The 26,250-nt window shown below is 39.5% G+C and overlaps 1 protein-coding gene across 1 annotated transcript in view; it reads left to right on the forward strand.

Annotated features, from left to right (window-relative positions):
• Window positions 1-2,356: 2,356 nt before the first annotated feature.
• plpp4 (phospholipid phosphatase 4) overlaps window positions 2,357-26,250 on the forward strand; it is a 70,104-nt gene continuing 46,210 nt past the window's right edge. Inside the window, exon 1 of the mRNA XM_059359467.1 lies at window positions 2,357-2,848. Coding sequence (XP_059215450.1) covers window positions 2,760-2,848 — 89 coding nt within the window. The 5' untranslated portion in view covers window positions 2,357-2,759. The remainder of the gene's footprint in view (window positions 2,849-26,250) is intronic.

The following is a 26,250-nucleotide window of genomic DNA, read 5'->3' on the forward strand; positions in this document are numbered from 1 at the left end:
GATTGGCTTGCCCTAATCTTCTTACTCTAACCTTAACCAATATCACTCCTCACGCCTAATCTACCCCTGCCCAACAAAGACAGCAAATACTCGTCAAGGGACCTAGCACAGAAGGCAGGACTCAAATGCAGAGACGGAGATCAAGTTCCAAAACTCAAAAGGCTCAAAAACCCTACATTTCATTGATTTACAGTAGACTTAAACACAGTATAGTGCTGAAGCTAGTTGCAATATTGTTGCAGTATACAATGCAGTCATTTTCTGTAAATAGAGCATATTACTGTCTGACAGCCAATTACTACGAATGAAGCGCTGTCTTCACAATAACCTCAGTAATCTTAATATACCATATACTGAATGAGTTAGTTAAGTAAAATACAGGCATTAAAAATGTAAACAAGAAGAGACTTAGAAAATATAATATACATATATCATATATTTTATAGGAAACGGCAAGCTACCTACAAATATTGCCCAGAATGCATTGTTTCCATACCTTTTTAATAGAAAACCGTATGTTACTGTCACAATTTGGCTGTTTTCTTACAGCAAACTGTTACAGTGTAGGACTATGGAAATGCTAGCACGTGAGCCTGGAAGAACGACGAACTGGCAACGAGACAAGACACGACACAAAGGGGGTTATATACAGGGCTAATGGGGAATGATGAGAAACAGGTGTGGAAGACACAATCAGGGATCAGGTGCACACAGACCAGGAGGGGCGGTGCAGACATGGAACATGAAGGGAAAATAAAATACTTAACAGACAGTGGAATCATGACAATACTAGCCGATCAGAGACAGATTAGTCAGGTCATGACTTTGTCCTACTAAGAAAAAAAACCCTCGCAAACTGACGTTAGTGCACTTGCCAGTACTCTGGTTAGGTTTATGCAACAAAACTTTTAGTTTAGGAAAAAAATATATATTTCATGACCGAACTATGGACCCAAACCCACATGCAAAACTCTTAAGACCAAAGTTTCAAAATAAAGTTTTAACAAAATAAAAATCACTCTATACAGAGGAAAAACACTACACTTATCTCAGAACCTAAAACAATACTAAGGCTTTTCTAAGCTTTTCTAACAAATAAATAGAAAATCCCTCTCATGAGGCTATACTAGGAATAAGAAAACAAACAGAAAATCACTCTAGCAAACAAAGTATCTGACAAGACAAACTGGCACAGGACAAAGGGAGACACGGACTATATATACACACAAGGTAAGGGCACAGGTGGAAACAATCAGGGCGGAGACAGGTAATCCTAAAGGCGGGAAAACAGGCAAAGGGAGAAAGTAAAACTGTGAGCAGCGGACACAGACAGGAGGTGGAACCAAAATGAAACAGAAATCACAAGACAACATAGGCACAAGACACGGAACTGAATAACTTCCGAATAACTGAATAACTAATAAAAAAATGTGTGAAGTGGCTCAGACGGTGGAATTTTCTTCTTCCTTTCTGATTTTACTTGCAGTTTAAAACGTGGTTAATATTTTGAATTCCAACAAAAACTACTTGGTTATATACAGTACAGGCCAAAAGTTTGGACACACACCTTCTCATTCAATGCGTTTTCTTTATTTTCATGACTATTTACATTGTAGATTCTCACTGAAGGCATCAAAACTATGAATGAACACATATGGAAAATGTACTTAACAAAAAGTGTGAAATAACTGAAAACATGTCTTTTATCTTAGATTCCTCAAAGTAACCACCCTTTGCTTACTAGAATATAAGACATGTTTTCAGTTATTTCACACTTTTTTGTTAAGTACATTTTCCATATGTGTTCATTCATAGTTTTGATGAATCTACAATGTTAATAGTCATGAAAATAAAGGAAACATTGAATGAGAAGGTGTGTCCAAACGTTTGGCCTGTACTGTATATGGAGTTGGTTAATTTACAACTTAACTTAAAACTCAACAAAATGTACTTAAATCTAGCCACTCAGGTCATTCAGGTTTGTTTACGTCACATTTACTATGAGTGCTTTATTATTTATGAGCAGATGTGGTTCAGGAGAAATGTCTCTTGGCTTCAGACTAGTCAAGAAGACATTCACAGTAGCTTAATAGCATTCCTGGACAGGAGCGCTGAACTCATTCATCTCGCCCCCTGTGGGGTCCTGAGTGGTGTTCCAGAAACTTCTAGTCATCTGATTCTCCATAGTCAAGCCAAGGGATGAGAGAGAGAGAGAGAGAGAGAGAGAGAGAGAGAGAGAGAGAGAGAGAGAGAGAGAGAGAGAGAGAGAGAGAGAGAGAGAGAGAGAGGCACTCTGACTTCACACACACACTCGGTGACGCTCTGAGTCTCTCTTTACTTTGCTGTCTCCCATCACTTTCTCCCACACCTCTAATGTTTTCCCACATCTCCTCCAAACTCCAAGCCAGTTTAAGTAATTGATGGAGTGGAAGGAAAGAGACTTTCACTCGGCAGAAGAGCAGCTGTCATCAACAGAGTAGCAATAAAGAAAATCGCCCGGGGGGATAGAAAGAGACGGAGAGCCGCGGAGACAGGCGGAGAGGAGAGGAGAGGAGAGAGGAGAGGAGGAGCAGGGAGAAGACAGCTTCAGGTGACCGAGTGGCCATGGAGGCGCGCGGCATGCGTGACTAGGAGGCACCGCTTCTGGAGAAAGCGCTCACTTTGTTAGGTTGGATTACAAAGTACAAAAACAACAAAAAACCTACAGAACTGACTGCCTTTTTGTCTAGCTATTTCACTTGACGGATTATCCCACAATCATGAACGTGTCGCCCCCAGACCGCAGGAAAAGCGTGCGAGAGCTGGCTCTGGAGATTGGCATCCGAGTTCTGCTTTTCGCAGTTTTTGTGTAAGTAAAGCTTCGAGCGGATGAGTTTTTCTGATCTCTGGAGAAAAAAAATCCGGCGTTGTGTGCTGTGGTGGTGGCATCATTCAGTTTCATTTCTGACATTATCCATGTGTCTTTACACGCTTGGACTGCTGTATCAGGTTGATCTGCCGCGGTGGTGCTGCTGCTGGACGGTCCGTGTGTTGAGCCGCAGTTGACGGGCAGATCACTGCTCAAACACACGGACAGCAGACAGACGCTGCGTTAACAGGTTGCACAAAACAAGTTGAATATCAGGCAGCATTTTACTTCACATCACGAATCAGTGTCATATCATGGTGGCATTTTTTGTTTGCTTTTTTGGATAGAAATGGTTAGAGAGCTTGAGGCAGCACCATGGACCACTTCACTCCATAAGAAATAGATCTAAAGGCAGCAGTGATATAGTGATGGTGCTCAATACTTGTTTTTGCAGCATAATACTTTGAGAAAAGGTTGTGCCTCTCGGGCGCAACCTTCAAAGCTAACATAAATATGAATTATTAATTGTTTGTCTAGCCTGGAGGTGTTAAGCCTTGTTTGCATCACAATTGTGTCATATATTGACTTTCTGCTTGATATGATCTCATAAAGCCTCAGGTTCTGTTATCTGAAGTGACTCACCTCACTGCATCTTTCATTCCATCTGTAGGGTTAAGAAAAAAGTCAAATATTAAGCCTGCTGATTCAGTGTCTGCATGTGGACATTGTGTTGCATTCTGTCCTTGGTTTCAGCTGTAAGTGTGCTTTCATCCTAAAGGGATTATACAGCCAAGAAGAGCCTGATGGTGCATGTTCACAGTGTTTGACATGAGGGAAACTCAACTGGAGGGATCAGAGCGAAGAATGAGACATGTCAGAGTGGAAAACTGATGGAGCTCTTTGCGTGTTTTGCGAGTCTTCACACATTTGTGACTGATTTGTTGTTGCGTTTCAGTGCTCGAGGTCACATAAAAAGCAATTTCACAAAATATCATCATCACCAACTATGCAGCCACAGAAGCCCCCGTCACAAAGTCCTTGATCGCTGTAATGAATTGAGTCTTACTCCTCAAATTCTGTCTTTCCAACACAGAAAGCAAGCTGAATCAACATGTCTATGTAATGAGGATCCGTCTGTTAGCTTGATCTGCTTTGTTCTTACAGCAGTTCAACAAATGAGACAATTTTTGTGGCATGTTGAAGTTTTCTTCTTTTATGTGACCATGTACACAGACAGGCAAGGTCCAATCTCAGAAGCCATCAGTTATCGGTCTGAGGATGATTTATCCTCTGGGGGAAAGGGACAGTATTCAGCAGATATCCGGATAACAGAAATCCACGCTGAAAAAATTATCAATAAATATATTAGTTCTGATTAATTATCAGCTAATAATGGGGAAAATAATATTTGTATGTGTTATGCTGCTAATGAAATTATAGCTGATAAATTATTGGCTGATAATTCAAAGCCAGGGCTGGCTGGGTGGGTTATTGATTAACAAGCATAGCATGTACACACTCTGATACAGTAGGTGGTGGTAGATAGTCAGAGGTATTGAATATTTAATACATTGACAGGTTTGATTTGGCAGATTAGATCAAAGCATTGAATTTTAATTCTTCAACAAATTGCTCTATGAAAGCAAACATTATCTGACATTTTTGATGTATTTTACTAAAATAATTTAAGTTAATTTAACATTAGAATAGCCTGAACTGTTCTGCATTTTTGTTCTGTTAACAATAGTGACTAGAGCCTGACCTATACACTGGTTGACCGATATTATTGGCCAGTAATTATCGGTATCAGCATATATGTGTGTTGTCCGATATACGCAGATATGAAAACTTTTTTTTATATAATATTTAATGCAACAAACAATGGTTGGGGTGATTCAGAAATGGTGTTAGCTATTTACTTTATTTGTATTTGTTCTTTATTTTCCTTGGAGTTGGTTGACAATGTAATACATTATACACTCACTGGCCACTTTATTAAGTAAACCTGTTTAACTGTCGTTAACGCAAATATCTAACAAACCAATCACATGGCAGCAACTCAATGCATTTAGGCATGTAGACATGGTGAAGATGAAGTTCAAAGCGAGCATCAGAATGGGGAAGAAAGGTGATTTAAGTGACTTTGAATGTGGCATGATTGTTGGTCTGAGTATTTCACAAACTGCTGCAAAAAAACAGAAAATATCCCGTGAGTCTTGATGCCTTGTTGATGCCAGAGGTCAGAGGAGAATGGCCAGACTGGCTCGAGATGATAGAAAGGCAACAGTGACTCAAATAACCACTCGTTACAACCAAAGTATGCAGAGGACCATCTCTGAACACAACCAACCTTGAAGCAGATTGGCTACAGCATTGAAAGACCCAACATGGTCAAAATAAAACATATATTTCACGCTAGAAATGTGATCAAAATCCATTTTTATGCAGAAACTAAGTCAAAATATTGATTTTTTCACTAAAAATGAGAGAACTGTCCGCCATGTTTTTTGTTCTGACCGCCGGAACCTTGAAAGTCACGTAACTTGGAACAAACCAATAGGAACAAATATCCATGGAATAGCCACGGGATATGACTGTCTTTAACTTGCATTGTAGCGAAATCCGTGTCAGTTTCACGGAAATTTGAGCGATTCCGTGGCTATTCCACGGATTTTGAGTTAAGCGAAATCCGTGGCTATTTCACGGATTTCTGTGAGACCAGGTTCGAAAGACCATACCGCCACTTTACACCTTGCTAGCTTATAAAGTGGCTGGTGAATGTATGAATATGTGTAATGTTTATTCTGAATATTTGTTTAAGATAGCAGTCTTCTGAGAACTTTTGCATCGTCAAAAAAATACTTTTTTCCCTTCCAGCTCAAAAATTCATTACATCAGCTGCCATTTCTGTTAATTTTACCCTTTAAAATATATATTGGTATCAGTCTCAAAGATCCCATATGGGTCAGTCAGGCTCTAGTGGTCAGAGCTATAAAATATTACATCATCATCTTATCCTTTCTGACCCTTAGGTGTGCATGAACTACAGGTTATGAACTTCTTTTTAAAATACAAACATGTGAAGCTATCATATCGGCCGTGAGTAGCAGGTTATTGTTGGTTATTTGTAATGGTTGAAAAAACCCATCAGTATTGCATTTTTAATTAAAAGCTGTTGTCAGACAATAGCTGAGGGGTTTCGAGGGACCAGTAGTAAGTGTTATATTGAACGTTTTGCCTGGCAGATCAGAGAGCTGCTCTGTGGCCCTGTGGAGCAGCAGTTCCCTGTTCTTGTCTCACCTCGAAGCCCGAGGTGAAGGCTGGATAATTGGGGTCAACTAGAATCTGTTGTTTTTTTCACTGGAGGTGTAAAGGACAGTTTTTAGCTGTCGCCTTCTGTGTCTGCTGTTTCTATGTAAGTGTAATATACTGTCTTCAGAAGAAAATGTCAGCCTTATCGGCGTATGTTTACCAGTAAAATTTAGCCATAATGTATTTCCATGCTTCACTGCTTCGTTAAAATCCTGCTCCTCCCAACAGAATTCAATCTTATTGCTTACTTGGAAAGAAAAGAAGCACTTCTTCGTTTGTTGTTCAGATTCCGTCATAATCATGAACATTTACCAAGGGAGGCTGAAATTGAATTAATTAATCCTTTAGCCTCATAAGCAGATATGAATGCATCAGAGAGGTGCCTTTAATCAGAGATCACACGTGAAACTTCTGTCATATTTTTATCTTTGATTCTGATTAAATAATTCTCAATGTGACTTGTCGCCCACTCTAACTGTTCTTTTCCACCACACGTCTCTGTCCTCTCTGGAGACTGTTAAACCTAATTCTGTGCATTATTCACGTCCAAATTTGGTCAAAGATGTCTTGCCTTGGAGGAAATTTCACTTCTTATTTGCCCTTGCTTGCCAAGCTGCCTGTCTGTCCCAGGCCTCAGGAGGTGCGCTGACCTTAAGCGACGGGCCAAGTGTGTGACGTGAGGTCGACCCCGTTGCTATCAAACAGCTAATGCCATGCAGTCATCATAGCTTGGTGGGCGCCCCCAGGAGTCACACATCTCCTGAGAGCAGAGCAAAAAGTTCAATCTAAATGGAAATGGATCTTGACATTTAACAAAATTGGGAAAAAAACAAAAGCTGAAAACTGCATCAGAAAAAAAGTTATGTTTCTTTTTAGCTACTCAACATAAAAAGAGAGGATAATGAGATGGGTGTTGTTTTACTTTACTCGTAATCTGGAGCGAAAACAAGCAAAAGCTTACACAAATACCAAGAAGTCATTTCTTCCTTGAGTGGCTGTTCGACAGAGCTCTTGTCCTCAATCAATCAACACACGTTTGTTTTTTTACGTGTTTGTGCCTCAGCTCATTGTTGGACACTTGAATAAGCAGATGGATTGTAGTAAAAACAAGAATACTGGCCCAAGGGAGAGCAGAAGACAAAGTAAGAAGGATGCAGGGACGAAAAGAAAGAGACAGATGTGGAAGATAAGATGGAGGGCACGTAGTTAGGAAGATCTAGATTGTTTGGAGATTTTGCAGATTAAAACCTGAGGCAGAGCAAACATAGAGGCCAAAACTCTTTATCAGTGCAATCGAAAAGCTTCACCATAGAGCGATTCGATGGATAAGAGGGCAGCTGTTTTATGGGTCGATGTACACAACAAAATTGAATAGATTTGTTTGTGCCAGTGGCAACAATTTGGACTTAAGCTGAACTGACTCTTTTATTGCAGAGAATTATGGTGATGGAGGAGGAGTTTTCTTCATTATATGCCAGAATGTCCAATATGAAACAAGAAAATAATACTCCCTGACACTGATCTGCACTTGAAATTTTAAGGACAATAATAATATAGTTGTTATGTCAAATGAGGTTCACAGCATGTGCTCATCCCTCAATAGAGAATTCGGCTCACTGCATATCATCTTGTCCTCTCAGAGGAAGGCTTAGGAGCAGCCCTGGGATACAGCCCAGAGCCTTGGCAAGTCTCAGAAAGCCTTGTGAGATGTTGGGAAGGAGTGGAATGTCAGGCCTTAGACTGTTTACGAATAAGCGGATTGTTTAGCTTGCATGTTAAGGATGGGGGCTCTGGTGGTGCTCCGGTTTCTTGGAGAAAATGTCTTTGTAGAGGATTGGCTACAATATCATCAGGGCACATTGTCTCTGTAGTCAACATGGTCTCACAGAAATCCGTGAAATAGCCACGGATTTCGCTTAACTCAAAATCCGTGGAATAGCCACGGACTCGCTTAAATTTCCGTGAAACTGACACGGATTTCGCTACAATGCAAGTTAATGACAGTCATATTTTTCTGGCGAGATCTTCACCACAAAGTGATTATGTACATTCACTGAGTGAATATTTAGAAAATAAAACATATATTTCTTGCTAGAAATGTGATCAAAATCCATTTTTATGCAGAAACAAAGTCAAAATATTAATTTTTCACAAAAAATGAAAGAACTGTCCGCCATGTTTTTTGTTCTGACCGCCGGGACCTTGAAAGTCACGTGACTTAGAACAAACCAATAGGAAAAAATATCCATGGAATAGCCACGGGATATGTCTGTCTTTAACTTGCATTGTAGCGAAATCCGTGTCAGTTTCACAGAAATTTGAGCGAATCCGTGGCTATTCCACAGATTTTGAGTTAAGCGAAATCTGTGGCTATTTCACGGATTTCTGTGAGACCAGGTTGCTGTAGTTGATATTAACAGAAATATTTATCAAATCTATCAGAATGTTAGGACTATTTCTGTTTACGGATTTCCAGAATACCACTTTTTGGAATCCGATGCTTTAGGACAACTATATATTCAAATATTTGTGGTTGGCTCACTGCTGGTTGACACAAGTTCTGCTCTATGCTGCATAGGGGGACACTAAGCTGAGTTACCCTTATAATCACCACTGATACATTTCAGCCTACACGCACATTTTTTAGCTTAAAAGAACAGCTAACATTGGTGGGAGAGAAACATGTTAGCGGCATGCCAAGCCTTCACTGGCCCTTTTCTCTGCCCAGTGTGTGTTTGCAAAGCCCCGCCCTCAGTGAAACAGAGATCAAAGCTGCAACAGTTGTCTTTTGGTTTAATTAAAAGCATGCATTTTCAAGAAATCTGTTATTCTACAGTACTGGGGGAAAGAAAAAAAAAACTGAACATTGAATATGTACCCAACGAACAAATATCTGAATAGTCAAATATTTGGCTCCAGCCTTTTTCCTGTATTGGAATAACGCAATTTTGAAGTTGCAATCATTAAGATTCCAGTCCTGCTTATTTTGGTGACCCCCGTGGTTGTCGTAGTAACAGCAAGTGCAGTTTAATAGTACAACAAACACTCGACTTTGTCGGAAATACAAGAGCAACTTGTTTTCTGTAAAGCCAAGAAACTGTTTTAATTAAGAAGCCAGACAAAATTTAATATAATTGCAATCACAATCTGATTTCATGCTGCACATGGTGCAAGTAGTTTTCCACACAGCTGGTCACAGTGGAGTTTTGTTGCACTGCTGAGGAACTGGAGGTGTGCAGCCTTTCGCCTGCAGCTCTAAATCTAACAGTTCATTGTGGCCTCCTTTTCTTCTTACATTAGTTACCCCCCTTGCAAAATTTAAAAACAATCAGCTAACAAAATATGCATAAACAAATTGCTTCATGGTCAGTGCTAACCACAGTGATAGATACTGTGGTTACTGTGGTCATTTTCTGTGACTCCTTCACAATAAAAGCTTCCTTGTGTTTTGCCAGTTAAACATTTTAATGTGAAGCAGCAGCAGGAGGTGGTACTTGCATCTCTGATAGGGTGTGAAGTAAGCAAAAAGTAAAAAGTGAGGCTGTTACCAATGAGATACAGTTGCACTGGATTCCATGTCTTTCTAAGCATTATATAGCTCTAGGGCTTAGGTAGGCAGTCTGAATTTAAGGGTCGAATGGGGGACCATGCCACTACCAATAAAAACCACAGTACATTTACAAGTAATAAGAGATTGTAAATGTATTGAATCACTATTGCATAAAGAAACTTAAAATTGGGTTTAAACTAATGAAAATATTCAGAATAACAATTTTAAAAGGACATTGCTGACATTAAACTGCCCTTATACATTATCCAACACTCCACTGACAGAAATGTGAAGATAGAAACTTTACAGTATTTTGTTTTTATCAAGGACTTATTATAGGATGTAAATAAATATATTTCCTGGGAGAAAATGGTCAGCCAAAGGCCACAGGTGTCAGGGCCACTTTAAAGCCCTATTAAATGGTATTAAATATTAATCCCTGCAACCAAAAGGGTTGCTAATACTGCAGAACCCCAGAACAGACACTCCCCTCTGCAGCCCCGAAGCTTTCAGCTCTTTGTTTTTATCTCACACGTCTATATGGTTTACTCCCAACGGCTCTTCCCATGGGCAAAATCTCCAAGCAAACAAACTCACTCAGGCTGATTTTACGATAGCTGTGCAGTGTGTAGTGGCACAGAGCTGAAGTAAAATACTTGCTGATGAAAACCAGGCATTTTTCCGCAGAAGCTGGTAGACCAAAAAAAATCCACATAAACACTGGAATTATATTCATCAGGTAGGAGCGAAAGTGGATTCCAATGAATACCGGTGTCGCTCTGTTTCTGACATTTACATACAACTTTGTCACTTTTGAGATTGTTTCAGAGTTTGTCTGTTCTATTGTGGTCATAAATGACTTTTTCAGTAGTAATCTGCTGTTTGTTTATCTTCCACTGCCTGCATGATTATTGCAGCATATTCTCTTGCTCAATTCTTAATTTTGGCATCCACCATCTGAGGCACTGAAGCACAGGTCATCCAATCTGTAACCCTCATTATCTTGGAGATGATGGGTGGGGGGGTTGGGGGGCGAATGAGATTGCAGGCTTGACAACTGACTGTGGAGGAACGTGGAAACTCTTTTTGACTGGATGCCATGGGCACCATTTTAACCGGAGACAGAGGAAAAACAATGACTGAGAAGAGTTTGACCTAGAGTAATGTTCAGTCATTGATCTTTGTCTGAAGCAGCACAGACAGAACCCCTATTGTTGTACTTAAATATGCAAAATCAAACTGATTAATTACTTAGTCATTATAGGAGTCACTTTTGAAAAGTGGGAGACTATTCAGGGTCATCTAATTAAAGCTAACAAAAGAAAAGGTAATTCAACAACTACAGGTGAAAGCAAGAGGGAAAACACAGAGCTGGTGCTGGAGGTATGAGGTTTTTATTTTGAAGGAATTGTGTGACCAATTTAATAAGGGACCATGCTGAAAAAAAGATGACATTTTGGAGCATAGATGGGTGGTAAAATGCAGAAAAGGCCAAGGCAGAGAGAAGAAGATTTATGTAAAGAAAGGATGGACGAAATGGGGCTATTTGTGTTTAGCAGATGGATCGTGTGAATCAGCAAACTCTGCAGGTGCTGTGGCAGAAATAACCCTTATCCCAACGAGAGCAGAGCCAGCCCACTATCACAGCGAGAGCAGGGATTCCCTAACAGCCCAGTCTGTCACCGCTCTAAGCTACGCTGGCATTTCATCCTCCACAATCGTTTGATCAGCTCATTATGTCTCGCTGTCCCCGCTGTCATCTGTCCAACCCCGTCTCTTTATCCTGCCATGGGCATCAGATCACTCAGTTATCCTCCGTGTGTCTTTTTCACCATTTCTTCTTAAAGGGAATACAGTTTTTACTGAGATTGCCCTGCAGGTCACCTCATCCATTAGATGATGAAAATGTACCGTAGGCAGAAAAATGAGAGGATAGAAACCGTCTCAACTAGGGCTGGATGCAAGGCTTTGAAACTGTCTTCAGACGTTCGTGTCTGGGTAGTGACCTTCTATCGGGCACCAACATTAAGTTGAATATTTCATTTGCACAATACTTTGGTTCATAACTAAAAAAATCTGTTAAACTTCAGACATTCCCATTAGCCCTAGCTGAACTTTTATTGAGCGGAAATCAGAAAATGTTAAATCATGATAGTGAATATAGTGCACATACACTTAATATCAGCATGTTAGCATCTAGCTCAAAGCTTGAGTCTAAGTACAATCTCGCAAACTGCTAGCATGGCTGTAATGCTAAGTATTCAAAGTGAAAGGAGCAATTTAGCAGTGTAGAAATACTCTTTTCCAAGAAAAAATCCCTATAGTCAATAGGCATTTTTCCACTGAGTACTTTTTGAGTACTTCTCGGAAAGTGGTGTGTTTTGGCTACGCCCACAAGTACTTTGTAGCAGCTAACCAACGGAGTTTGAACGTGGCATTTCGTGGCGTATTTCAGCGACTATTTAGACCCCTCTATGGGACTCTTCTTCAAAAAAGCAACTAGCGACAAATCTATCGACTTTTTCTGGTGTTATGGGAGACTCGTTCCTACTCTTCTTAAGGAGTATCACGCACCATCCCAAAGCACTCACAAGCGGCCCAGTCCTCCCACAGCGGTCTCTCCCAGCTGCAGTCAGCAGAGCAGGAGCTGTTAACCCCTCAGCGTCCAGTTTGCACCAGTCTGCAAATGATTCATGCATGCTCGAAATCGCCGCCTTTATCCAATGAGCATCGACTAGTTAGTAGCTGCTCAGAAAAGTACCGACCTGAGGCAGGTACTTTCTGAGCCGCTACCTGAGCCTCTAACCGGTGAAGTTGGGAGGATCTTGGGCGGATCTGCTCTCCCAAGCCACACCCATAGTGGCTCACTGGAGGGAAAAGTACCTCATGGTAACGTACCTAAATATAGTTGTAGCAACTATAAGGAACTTAAATTTTGTGTTGATTTTTGCCCCGTGGACAAAAATGGCACCACTGGTTTGTGTCTGAAGGTCTTGATCTTGCTCGTGCATGCATTTGTTCCAGAAGCGAGTGAAAGAAGGAAGTTGTTTTACTTTAATTCTACTTGTCCAGGAGGAAGAGGGCCATGTCAGGATCAGTTTTGAATCCTTGTAAATCCCACAATCCCCTCTTCTTGCTTATGTAGGTCATATACTGTAGAGTTACATCCATTTCCCATTGTACCCATTTCACAATACTGTGTATTATATAATGTGATGAGAATTATTGCTTCATATACGTGCAAGCATTACTTATAGAAGAGTTAGTAAAAGTACTAATACCACACTGTGAAATTATTCCACTACAAGTAAAAGTCCTGCATTCAGACTTTATTATTATTAAGTAAAAGTACAAAAGTGGCAGCATCAAAAGGTACTTAAAGTACTAAAATTAAAAGTACTCATTATGCAGAATGTTATATATACTGTATTCCAAATGTATTATTGTTTTATTATAATTGATGCATTTATGTAGGCAGCATTTTAATTTTGTTTTGTAATTTTGTAATAATGTTATGAGGTTAAATTAAAAATGTAAATGTCTAATCACTTAAAATTAATCAGGTTTTTTATGTTATATCTTGACATGAAAAGTAACTTAAGCTGTCAGATAAATGTAATAGAGTAAAAGCACAATATTTCTCTCTAAAATGTAGAAGAGTAGAAGTATAAAGTTACATAAAATGGGAATACTAAAGTAAAGTACAAGTTCCTAAATAGTGTACTTAACCCTCTGGAACTACTCAAATTTACTACCCTTTCATAATTAACATTTGAATTATGATGTATTATTACAGATGAATCAACCTGGCAGCATATAAATGTATTAAAATTATTCCCACCAGAAAAGTTGGAAAAAAAAATATATCAGTAAAATGTTTAAAGCGTTATTTAGAAGTGGACATGTCTGCCAGCAAGTGGCCAAAAAGGGTGTTTTACATTTTAAATCTGACACTACACAAAAACTAAAAACACATCAAAATCAATTTTGTTCTTAATCTTTGACATATCCAAGGTTGTGATAAAAAACCAATGACCCAGCCAAAATTATTTGTTTTGTGGAAAATAACTACAATTTTTTTTTCTTTCATAAAAAACATCAGTGACATTGTGCAATCAGACTGGCATTTAAAAGGGTTAAAATCCTCAAAATGGTTGAATGTTTGGTAGTTTTGAGCAGGGCAGAAATTGTTTAAGAGGTTTATGCATAAAAAAAACTAGAAAAAATATTAATCTGAACATTTTTTATATCATATTTTTAGAGGTGGACATTTTCAGCCCAAATGGCCTGAAAGGGTAGTAAATTTGTACACAGTGTATTATAGACCCATTAGAAAAAATTAAATTTGAGTTTCAAAATATATCAAGAAAGAAACCCTTCTTCCAAAAATCATGTCATTTGCAGTATCACAGCCAAAATGATTGCCAAAACAAAAGTGAAAAATGACAAATATGGCTGAAAAATTCCATAGTGGGCCCAGAGGGTTAAGAAATGTACTTAGTTACATTCCAGCACTGCTTATATGATGCAGTTGGTAAAGGTGGGGATAATTTTAACACATTTATATGCTGCCAGGTTGTTTTATCTATAATAATACATCATAATTCAAATGTTAATTATACTCTGTATGAATAGTCTGGACTTGCAAAATAACTACAGCTGTCAAATAAAGCAAAAAAGTACAACATTTCTCTCTCATAAATGCTGTCTAGAAGTATAATGTAAAGTACCTCAAAACTGTAAAAGTACTTAGTTACTTATCACCACTGCTCATCTAGTTGCAGCTAGACTCAGCTGACAGTTTATTGGGTCTATAACATCCATGATGGTGCAGTTGTTGTAGACTGTGTTTCCTACGTGTACCTAATAAACTGGCAGCAGTATAGATGCAGAGAAAATAACACGTCTGGTCACTAGACAGATTTAGGTCAGCATTAAATTAATCAAAGCAGACATTTTTGCATAATTTTGCTTCAAGTTCATAACATCATGTGAAGAAGATTAAAGTGTTTTCTCTTCAGTTGCATCCAGTCTGCACTCACATCACAAAGAGCTTTAGGACGAATCATCACCAATCATTTTCTCAACGTAATGCTGTAGTCATTAGTGACATAATGTTTTCTCATATTTTGTTGCAGCCTTCATCCCAAATCTGACTGAAATGCCAGCCCACCCTTATAACTCTCATTACAACATGAAATAAAGAGAATTAATCAGACGCCACCATGTGTTCACAGGGCATTTAATCAAGAATTCAGTCATTATGGTTAGGGATGTACTTATGCTTGTAGGCATTTTCTAATTGGCATTTCAGCTGGAAAAATGGAATTTAACTGCTGCTATCACACAATTAAACTGTACATTCCCATTTATTTCAACTCTTAACAAATAAGTGCAATGTTAAAAAAAAAAGTGAACATCCATGTGCTGAGCAGGTGGAGGCTGAGCTGAGGAGAAATGTCATAAAGCTCGGAGGTGTGGACAGAGTGTGAAAGTGACACTTCCTTCCAAAGGAGAGAGAAAAATCCCTGCACTGCTTTACACTTCCTCCTGTCGTGATATCTCTATTCTTATTCCTTCTCAGTCCTTCTCTCTCACCTTCTGTGTCTGTCACGTCTTCCCTCCTTTGGCCCCTTTCTTAGGTTATTTCTAAGATCTGCTCCATTACTGTCATTTCCAGCTTCATACTCTTATCTATACAAAGACAGACGAGGGGCTGAGGAGATGAAAGAGCCTTCCTCCAGCACACATGCACCAATCTCCTGGCCCAAATCTCAAAATATATAACAAGCAAGCCCCCTATCATTCTAGAGAAGCCTTCAGTGTGTGTGTGTGTGTGTGTGTGTGTGTGTGTGTGTCCCTCTCAGGCCCCTGGGTTTTGCTGTCAGACCAGACTCCTTCCTTTATGACTCCTCGGTGGTTTCCGTTAGACAGTGCACTGCAGAGTGATAGCTTACTTTTTGCTACAGCAAGGTGAACCACTTACCTCATATGCTGTATGTTATAGTCACTCGCTGACTACTTTTCAAACTTTAAGTTAAAAAGCCATTGTGCTTTGTGTCCATAAAATGTAGACTCATGGAAAAAAATATTAGACCAGCCTTTTTCTTCAATTTCTTGTTCATTTTAATGCCTGGTACAACTAAGGGTACATTTGTTTGACAACAAAAATAGCTGATAAGAGTTTAATTTAAGAGCTGATATTTAGCCATTTTTCATGGTTTTCTTGAGAAGGATTTTGGTTATTATCAAGAAAACCATGAAAAATGGCTAGATATCAGCTCTTAAATTAAACTCTTATCAGCTATTTTTGTTGTTGTCATTATATCTGTCCAAACAAATACCTTTAGTTGTACCAGGCATTAAAATGAATAAGAAATTGAAGAAAACAAGGGTGGTCTAATATTTTTTTCCATGACTGTATTTCACTTTGTAAAAAGCTGGAAACAGATGTGGGTGTTATTGACAAATTTAAAGAACAGACCTTCCACATGCAATAGCTCATTATTTTCCCACCCACATGTCCAGGTTTTTAGTCTTGACAGTAGAAGGAAGTGCATTTTGATTGATACTGAATGACAGCCCCATTGTGATTAGAGTTGCATTCTAAGACAAACCCTAAATTGTCATCATGACTAGTCAATAGTTTCCATCAACGAATTTCGATGCGCATTATGAAGATTTGCATGAAAAGTTTGATGAAAACACCAAAACTCCAAGTGCTTTTTGTCTTTTTTTAAAAAAATAGTTAATGCGCTGAACAGTAGAGGAATCAATACAGCATAGTATCTTGATATTTTGCGTGGCAATATTATTTATAGTATTGATATTTAGCATTCCAGCAGCTGGAGGGCTCACTTTTAAGAATATACTGGAGATACTGGTATCATATGAAACTACAAGATCTAAGGAATGAGAATTTTCTCTTATTTGACAAAACAATTCTTAATTAAACTTTAATTTTGTGGACACAAAATGCTGTTACACAGTTAAATCACAATATATTGTTTCGCAATACTCACCAAATTGCAATAATATCATATTGTGACTCAAGTATCGGGATGAAATACTATCATGGGGCTCTACTAAACAGGAGATGGAAACTTTTTCCAAGTAAGTTCTGACGTAGCAAACATTTAACTCACATGACTGATCAGCTGTTTGAGCTGATATGAAAGAACAGTTAAAAGTTGCCCACTTTAATCCAATTTCTGGAGACTTTTCTCTATTTTTTCTTGTCGGTGATCAAAAATGTATCTCGCACAATCTCTACTTCTTCTTCTGTTTACTGACAGATTAGCCTACAGCAATATATTACACTGCCATCTTCTGAAGAAAGTACATTCATGCAGCGTTGTTCATTCGCTCATGTATTTTGCTCAGCATGAATTAGTACACTAAGCAAACTTGATACTTAGGTATGTGGTATTTCAGGAATAGACTTTGTGTCTCTTCTGAACATTTGACATGCTGACCACACACGAACAAGACATATGTGATTACATCTGTGTTGACATACAAGTTGACCATGTATATGTACAATGTAAAGCAACTGCAGTGTCCAGAAATACTTTGCACGAGCCCATGGCTGTATAAGTATTGCCTCTCATTTAAACTCTTTTATTCTGTTCTGTTAGCATGCAAAGATTGAATCCCAGCGCTGTGTGCATTAAACTAGTGCATAGAACTCTTCCACTCCTCACCTTTTCTTCAATTTACCAAAAAACGCACCTCTACAGCTCTAAATCAGTTGATGGAAATGTCCCTAATTCATATTTTCTTTGATGTAACATTTCAAAATTTCGCTTCAAATTCGCTAATAGAAACATGTCTAATGATGGCCCCATTCCCTTCAGGTGTGACCTGTGTAATGAGCATGTATAATACGGGTGCACTGCCACCTAAAAGCCATTATTTATGCTACCTATATGGTGACCAAGCATGCAGAGCCATTCATAGCTAATTTAATTATTTCACTTTACTGCACATTCAAATAACCCCACATGGGTGATGTTGATGATTTTGTCTGATTACTGCTCTTCTAGAGACTGTGTGGGCGTGTTCAGACAGGGCTTGATTGACATCTCCCTCTCTCTTTGTTAGCTTTGTTCCCTTTATCGTCCTCATTAGGGCGCAGAGTTCAGTGATAATTCCTGCAGAGTTTCGCCCACCTTCAACACGGGCAGCAGTATAGACAGCCATAATATCTATAAACCTGTAGGGGGTAGGGCTGTAATGGTTTGTGCATTCATGCCGAACCGTCACAGTATGGGGGGGTCACGGTCCGGTGCACGCACAATACATGGTATGTAGATTGATGCATGTGGTGAAGAAAGTACAAAAGCGTGAGCTCCACCTGGAACATTTCTGTATGCCGTAGGAAACACGTGCTGAGGTGAGCACAACAAGCTGATTGGCATGCGGGTCAGTCACACTGTGGAGAGTGCAAATGAAACACAGGAGCTGACCTGTCTGCAGGCGCTGTGTTGCTCAACCACTGTGGGGGATGTGGATGGAAAAAACAAACTGGAGCGAAAATCCAGAATGGGATAATTACATCTTGCAAAATAATATCTGAAGCAATTGGCATTTAACCAAGGTTAAGCTAAATGTTATCATTATAGCCTATTGTGACCTGTTGCCGTTTTGGGAAAGTGTTCAGTGTTCCTACAGTGTATTACAGCAGTGTTTCTTATTTTGCCAGTGGGCAAAATGTTACCTCAGTCCCGAGCAAGGGAATAGTGTCTGTCTGAGACTGATACCACTGTCTGCTTTAAATATATTGAAAGAAACAGATCTTTATGCATTGGGACTTCATTTCCACTGTCGTAAAATTGCACTGAACCATGACTATTGTGTACTGGGCATTCAACCATAAGCTTCAGCTTAAGCTCTATTTTCCAACATTTTCACATTTTACCAAATTGACACCAGTAAAAGTATGCAGAATTAGTTATAGCAGTTTCTGCAGTGTATCCATGGGAGTACAGACAGCTATTGATAACACTTCGATTCTGTAGAAAGTGTTAAAGGGGGCTTTTTTTAGTACTTTGTGGTGATAATTATCACTTTATGCATTGGGACTTCATTTCCACTGTCGTAAAATTGCACCGAACCATGACTATTGTGTACTGGGCATTCAACCATAAGCTTCATCTTAAGCTCTATTTTCCAACATTTTCACATTTTACCAAATTGACACCAGTAAAAGTATGCAGAATTAGTTATAGCAGTTTCTGCAGTGTATCCATGGGAGAACAGACAGCTATTGATAACACTTCGATTCTGTAGAAAGTGTTAAAGGGGGCTTTTTTTAGTACTTTGTGGTGATAATTATATCCCCAGAAAGTGCAAGTCACGTTGAATCTTAAAATATGTTCATCGTGCACATGAGTTTAAATTGGACTAAATTATCATCATAAATTATTATTAAAGGAGTAAAAAATCACAAGTCAAATAGTAGCAATCAGGCGTCAAGGGGTTTTCAAGTGCCGCACCTGCCTGTGTCACAATCACTGCTGCGGCTTCAACTTTCCAAGCTTCTGACCAAACCAGCAGGATAAACTAAATTCCTGATGTTTTTGGAATGACTCGCAGTCTCATCCACCTCTCCCCGGTATCTTTATCTCATTTCTTCCCTCTGTCCAAACCCCACACAGTTTGAAAACCCCTGGTTTAAACTGATTTCCAATGGATTGTTGGAATCCAAGGATAAAAGGTCAAACCTTTTTTCTTTTTACCCATCAGCCATTTCAGGCAGTTTCTGTTGCATTTTTGTTTGGATGACAATATTATGCATCATCAGGCTGACATAATAGGCAATAAAAACAGAGGCATTTGAGCTGGATGAGCAGATTTAAAGAGCAGCTATAGATCCCACTGTGTGATACAATCAGCCAGAATGAAAGAAAACACCTGTTTGAGTGTGCAAGGCTTTAACTGGCATTAACCCTTACATCCCTGTTGCATGAGCAGTTGGAAAATTTGCATTCTTCCTACTACAGGTGTTGTTTATTTGCTCACGCAGATTGTGAATATAGGAAATCAAGTCATTTAATTTCCTTTCAGGCAACACAAACAAATCCCTCAAGGCTTCTATGACAACATCACCCTCTTCAAGAAAAGAGGGAAATAAAAATCAAGATGACAAAGGATGATTTTCTGAAAAGAAAATCCAAATGATATCAGAACTCATCCCAGAGAAGAGTGCTTGGCAGAAACGAAACAGAAAATTAATTCCAGCCATAGCCATGAAACTTAAACAGCCTAAGGCAAGGAAAGAGAGAAAACATTCAATATCTACACGTTACAGATAAGCAGATGTATTGTGATTGATTATAAATCCGTGAAAGAATGTGTGTTTGTAAGAAAAAGCTTGTATTTATGTATCAGTTTCTCGCAGTTTGTATCCGAGTGTGACGGCACGCATGCATGATTGTGTCTGTGTGCATCTATTGGTGTCTCTGGTCTCCCGATGCTGCTAATGACCAGCTTTAACACTCTGCAGATGCTGTTGAGGGCAGTGTATGTTCACCCCTTGCTTTGAATGAACAAAGAGCACAAGGCCGGAATCTCTCTCCTGTTGCTGTCGACTCTGACATTTGCTCGGATGAACAATGAGCATGACAACACTGATAAATGTCAGCCTTGTGTCCCAGTTCCATATCTGTGTCCAACATCACCGCCAGTGTGAATGATCAGGGTGTCTCTGTGTAATTCTCGCCACCTCCCTCCCTTCCTTTTGTCTTTTTTCTCTCACACTCCAAGCATGGTTACCCTCATGCCTAACTTAATAAACTCCACATGCAAGCAAAAAGCACACGTGTCTTATATACCTTCTGCTGAGATTTGAAACACTAGGTGCTGGCTCAGAGCTGTACGCAGATTCCTTAACCTCCGAGGCAAACACAGATGTCAGTTATTCTGCCTGCTGAATTCATTATCTGTGCCTGAGCAGGCCAGGTTGTACGTTTTGATAGTAATCAATCTCAAGCAAAGGGATGTAGTGACCTTAACAGATTTAAACATTTCAAGGTTAACTGATAACTAAAAAAAATCCTGTGTGTTTTCACCCTTCAGTGGTTTATCTAAAGGTCACAGGATAATTACAAAGCGGTGGGGTGAATCAACTCTGTCTTTAATGTACAGCGGATGCAAAAAGCTTATTTTCACATTAGTTATTAAAGGAACAGCCCTCCATAATAAAATCAGCACTGTTATTTAAAGTTACTTACATCTTGTGGCAGCAGTGGACTTTGACAGCAGAGTATATTAAAAGATCAGAAATTTCTGCCACTTGGTTAAGAATTAGGCATTATTAGGAATTATTAGATGTTCAGAACAAGTTTGCCTGAAGTGAGGTGATATAGAAAGGTAGTGAGGTAGTATAAAGAGCGATAAAGCCTGCGTTAGGTCTGCCACGTTCCAAAAATCAAGTTAAAATGAATTTCAAAATCAATTAATTTGAATGAGAACCATCCAACTCTCTCCTTCTGCGGCCTGGTTGTTGACAGATTTTTTTGTGTTTTTTAAATTTATATTACATTACCCGCTACTTCACTTTGGTGGCAAGCTAGCTGGTCAGAAACTGAGACTTTTGTTGCAGATTTGTTTTCATTGAGAGTAAAACAGCTTTTACATAGTCTGTAAGCAGGCCTTATCTCTGTTTGATATTGGTGTATAACCCAGAATAATTCCAAAGCACTTCTCAGATGCTTTGATCTGTTTAGGACGGCTTTGATAGCTATCATCCTCTATTTTCATAACAAATAGCATTAATAGCTTATTTTCAGATCGGTTAGGGGCGTGCATATAATATAAAATAATATGTCAAGCTGATAGTGAATGTTTCAAACATCCTCTGACAGACCACAAGGCAAAATACTTCAAATGGTCTGTTGCACTTAGAGACTTTAAATTTTGAATCCAAGCAGCTCATTGCAGTTTGAATATTAACTACATTAGAATGCATGCTTGAATGTTGAATGTTGTCTTCGTAAGGAGGGACGTATGGGTCAAACAAACCTTGGTAACCCTGGTTACCTGGCAGAGCTCTGTTCTCTGAGGACCTCTTCTATATATACTTTGTTGGCAATGAGAATGGATTATTCTTTCTAGAGCAGCAATTTTTAAATCACTTGAACAGAAAGAGATGCCTAATTCTCAATAAATGGTGACCTCAGCAGAAAATAGAGGGATTGTATGTTGTATGCACTTATGTTACCTATGCTGCAATTTATAGTTCAAGCAATATTTTAGCACTTTGGTAAATCTTTTTCGTTTTCTCTCAGAGAGTTAGATGGTAAGATTGATAAAAAGTGATTATAATCATTGCCAGTCTTGGTTGGGAAAAAAAAGGAAATGCATGGCTGAAGTTTATGTAGATGAGAAGGGAAGTCAGGCACACCAGAAAATTGAACTGCAACATTTCATTACAGAATGACTCCTGCGCACAGTTCCTATACACTACAAAGAAAAAGAGCAAGCTCTTCAAATCTGATGAGCCGACTCAAATGGGCCAGTAAAGTCGATGCATTTTCTCAGCAAGCTCAAGGAATATAAGTCTAGGACCTGTGGAGCATTTGCAAAGCCTGCTGGTAAATCATCTATGCGTAGCAGCCTGGCTCTGTTCTTTTCTGCTGCGGGTTTGAAACTTATCTCGCCATGCCCCCCCGACCACCACCACCACCATGCTTCCTTGATTCCCCAATCCCTCTGTGTCCCTTTGGCCATGTCCTGCCAGCTTCAGACCACTGCATTTCCTAATGCCTGTCTCAAATGTGTGCTTCTGACCTTTCTCCAAGTGTCTCCGGGGCTTTTATCACGAACAGACACCTGTAGTCTGACCAAGCCAGTCCTGGTTTGCGTCTCATTATATTCTGGCTTCTTTAATACACTTACGTAAATTATCCAGTGTGAATGGGTAATTAGAATGAAAATGACCCTGCATTTTACCCCCGCCAGGGTTTAGCGTGACAAGCGAAGGATGGCGTTTTCTTTTTTTACATCCCCTTTGGACGACTTGAGAAGGGATGTCTCCAGGGAAGCCAGAGCTAGCTGAGTGTCACTCAGCATCTACCCGGCTCCCCTCCTCTCTCCCCTGCCTGTCACAGGACCAGTGCTGTGCATTCCTGACACGTTCTGCAAAGGCCCTGACTGTAACCACTAACACACACAGAGACAGTGTGAGGGGATGTGACATTTATTGCACTCGCAGAATTCTGACTTGCATTGCAGACAGTAATAAAGTAGAAAAACACTTAAAGTCACCTTTTAAATGATATCTATATCTGTAGCATATGGTCTAAAGTGCATGGTGTAAGTGCATTTTGGGCATGTCCAACTCCACTTCTGTTAGTTGAAGAACATATAATCTGTGCGCAAAGTAAGGTTCAAGGGGAAAAGAGGGGTCATTTCTGGTTTCTGTCGTCTCCTAATCCTCTGTCCCATCAGCAATATCTGACTCATTCATTCATTCATTATCCTTAATTACTTATCCAAAGTCTAATCGTGGTACACCCTGGGCAGGTCACCAGACCAGTGGCGGTTCTAGACCAGTTTTACTGTGGGGGCCAAGGAGGGGCCAGTGTTTAATCAGAGGGGCACATTAGCACATTAAAAAATGGCAAAGATGATATTTAAGCATTCAAAATCTTTATTTTAGCTTATTTAAACATCTCATTTAAGTATATTTGGAAGATACAATTACATTGATTGAAATAATGAGACTCACCAACAATAACAGTTTTTTTGTATGACAATGACATTTCTCATTTTTGTGCACAATCATTTTTTTTATTTTGAAAGTGCAGTACAGTCAGAATGATATATATAAAAACAATATTTTATTGCACAATTAAACATCATACAGTGTACACATTCTGGGTTCCTTTTGTGTACAATGAGATATTGTTTGAACAAAAAATAGGTAAGAATTGTTCCATTGTTCATCGTTATAAATTGATCATTTTATTATTAATTTGACACAGGGGCCACAGCAGGGGCCAAAGGCTTCTTCACAGGGGCAGTGACCCCTGTAGGCCCCTGTGTAGAACCGCCACTGCACCAGACTATCACAGGGCAGACACATAGAGACAGACCAAGCCAACACATAGAGTCACCAATTAAACCTAAAGCTGCATGTGTTTGGAGTGTGGAGCTGGAGGACCCGGTGAAAGTGCTAACCACTGCACCACCGTGCAGCCCTCCATTTGACTCCATATGAGCAAATGCATGATAACCTATTAACTGAGGAGAATGAGTGCTGCTGCTCATCTCTGTGTGTGTAACATGCAGAGTTTAAACGCATTGTGAACCCCCCTATGTTGGTGATTTTTTCAAGATAATGGAAAAATAGCTGAAAAATACTGTGCCATTGGCTTTAGACTGGATTTTTGCTGCGATCACATTCTGCTGCCTCAAAAGTACATTTGCTACTTACACAAATTGAGCACTAGACGTGAACATGAGCACTGCTTTAGACTGTAGCTGGCATTGACAGATGCACTGCATTGTTGTTGTTGCTGTTCTGTATGCTGCTCTGCACCGGATGTAAAGATAGGACTCATGGTGTCCCCAGTTATTATGTTGAATGAATATGATTGTATTAGCTGTGTGCTCTATGGCAAATACAGATGACTAAATTAATATTATGAGTCTAGTTTTTCCCCAGAGCAGGTGTGTGACTTCATTTGTTGGCTAACAATATCATTTACCCATCTGTTTCTATTTGTTTTTCTCCCAGGCTGTGACTATAGAGATATGCTTCTTTTCCTCCGAGGTGCCATTCAGCCCAAAGACCTCACTCCACAGGCTTCAGTTCTGTCTCCAAACTTAAGCCATTCAACCCATTTCCGTCACAAGTCACACAACCTCACCTGCAGGTTTAATACCGTCTGTTTCCACACGGTTTATTTCCTCTCCAGCCAAAAAATACAGCCTCAAACATCATGATTTTAGTTTTCTGGAATCCAATGGGAACCTGCTAGTTAGATTGTTACAAGCCTGATTGAAATTTTCATTCCTAAAAAGCACAGCTATCCCCAGGACCACTACAATCAACACCACTCATAAGCACTCATTCGTTGTCAAGGCAGCAGCATCACGCTCTGTTCTACAGGTCCAATAATGAATGAAATAAAGCGACATAATTAAATCAAGGATGTATCCACAGTCAGTCCTCTCTTTCTCCACTGTGACCCACCTCTAATCAAATTGCAGTAGCAGCGGTTTATTAAATCACAGATACCCGGTTGTCTTTATTTTAATCCAGCCGTGCCAGAGGAGTTAGATTTGATTAAGCTGGAACAGCAAACGCAGGATTTTTCTTTTTTTTTCTGTGTGGAGTAAGAAATGGAAACTTAAGCAAATCCTGTGCTATACTTTTTCCTTCCAGCAGTGTTCACTCAACATGTAAGTCGTGGATTTGTGATAAACCGCGGCTCACCTGCTGTGACTCTCATCCAAAGATCATTACAAATTCCACTTTTGGTGCTTAAAACATTGTGACAGCAGATTTCTCTGATGCACAACTCCATAAAAGCTGATGTGAGTTCATGTGCACTATGATTCATTTATATAAGCCTAATGGAGTTGGGTAAAAAAGTGTGTTTTTTGACCCACTTCACCAGGTTATTAGGTATAGTTATAGTGTTCATTTTCTGTTGTCACTGGGACACCATGACATTTGTACATTTAGGGGGATATGCTTCTTGGCTTTCTTGTTAGTGAATATCAATACCACTTTCCAGTAGAAATAACATGTTAATAAGTGAGCTTTCGAGCTGCTGATGGGCAGGTTTTTCTTATCTTTGGACCAAGCTAGCCGGTTCCCCCTGTGTCTTTATGTGCCTAAACCCCTTTACTGTTCTAAAACCACTGTAAACCACGGCCTCATGTGGCTTAATGCTTTTATAAAACAGTTACTATAAATGCCTGGAAATCTGTCTTCAAATAATCACAGCAACCAAAAAATGCAAGCATTTAATGATAAAAAATAATCACTCTTCCGCCAAACTGTGTACTTCCTCACCAACATTGAACAGAATGGTTTGCAAGTATCACACAGACGCAGTGGAGAGCATGGTGCCAGAAGCAAGGACATTACTCTAGTACCTTCTCTCACTGTAGTTTAAACACCAGTAGGACTGTAGAGACGATTCAGATTAATGCCCTGTCATTGACAGGATTTGTCTTGCCTTTAGGCCAGCATCAGTGACTTTTTGTACCGTAGTCCTTTCTCAAGCAGTGGTTGTCTCGGTACTTTACAAATCAGCTGCAACGTGGAGCCAAAGAAGTTCACCCCCATGGTCTCTATTACCTAATGTACGTGAAGTGGCAATTTGCCTGTCACTTCAGTGGTAGGAGCCGAGCTGGTATTTCTGACAGGTGTCCACTGTTCCTCAATATGAAATGAATCATAACTTTACTCACGGATCTGTTGATTTTCTCTGCATTTATTTTGGCGATCAAAGAAATCCACAACATCCATTCCATGCCATGTTGTTGTGTTGTGAGCTCTTGGCGTTGTGTTGTGTCCATA

Source organism: Centropristis striata, chromosome 20 (assembly GCF_030273125.1).
Source record: "Centropristis striata isolate RG_2023a ecotype Rhode Island chromosome 20, C.striata_1.0, whole genome shotgun sequence".
In the NCBI taxonomy this organism is placed as follows: Eukaryota; Metazoa; Chordata; class Actinopteri; order Perciformes; family Serranidae; genus Centropristis; species Centropristis striata.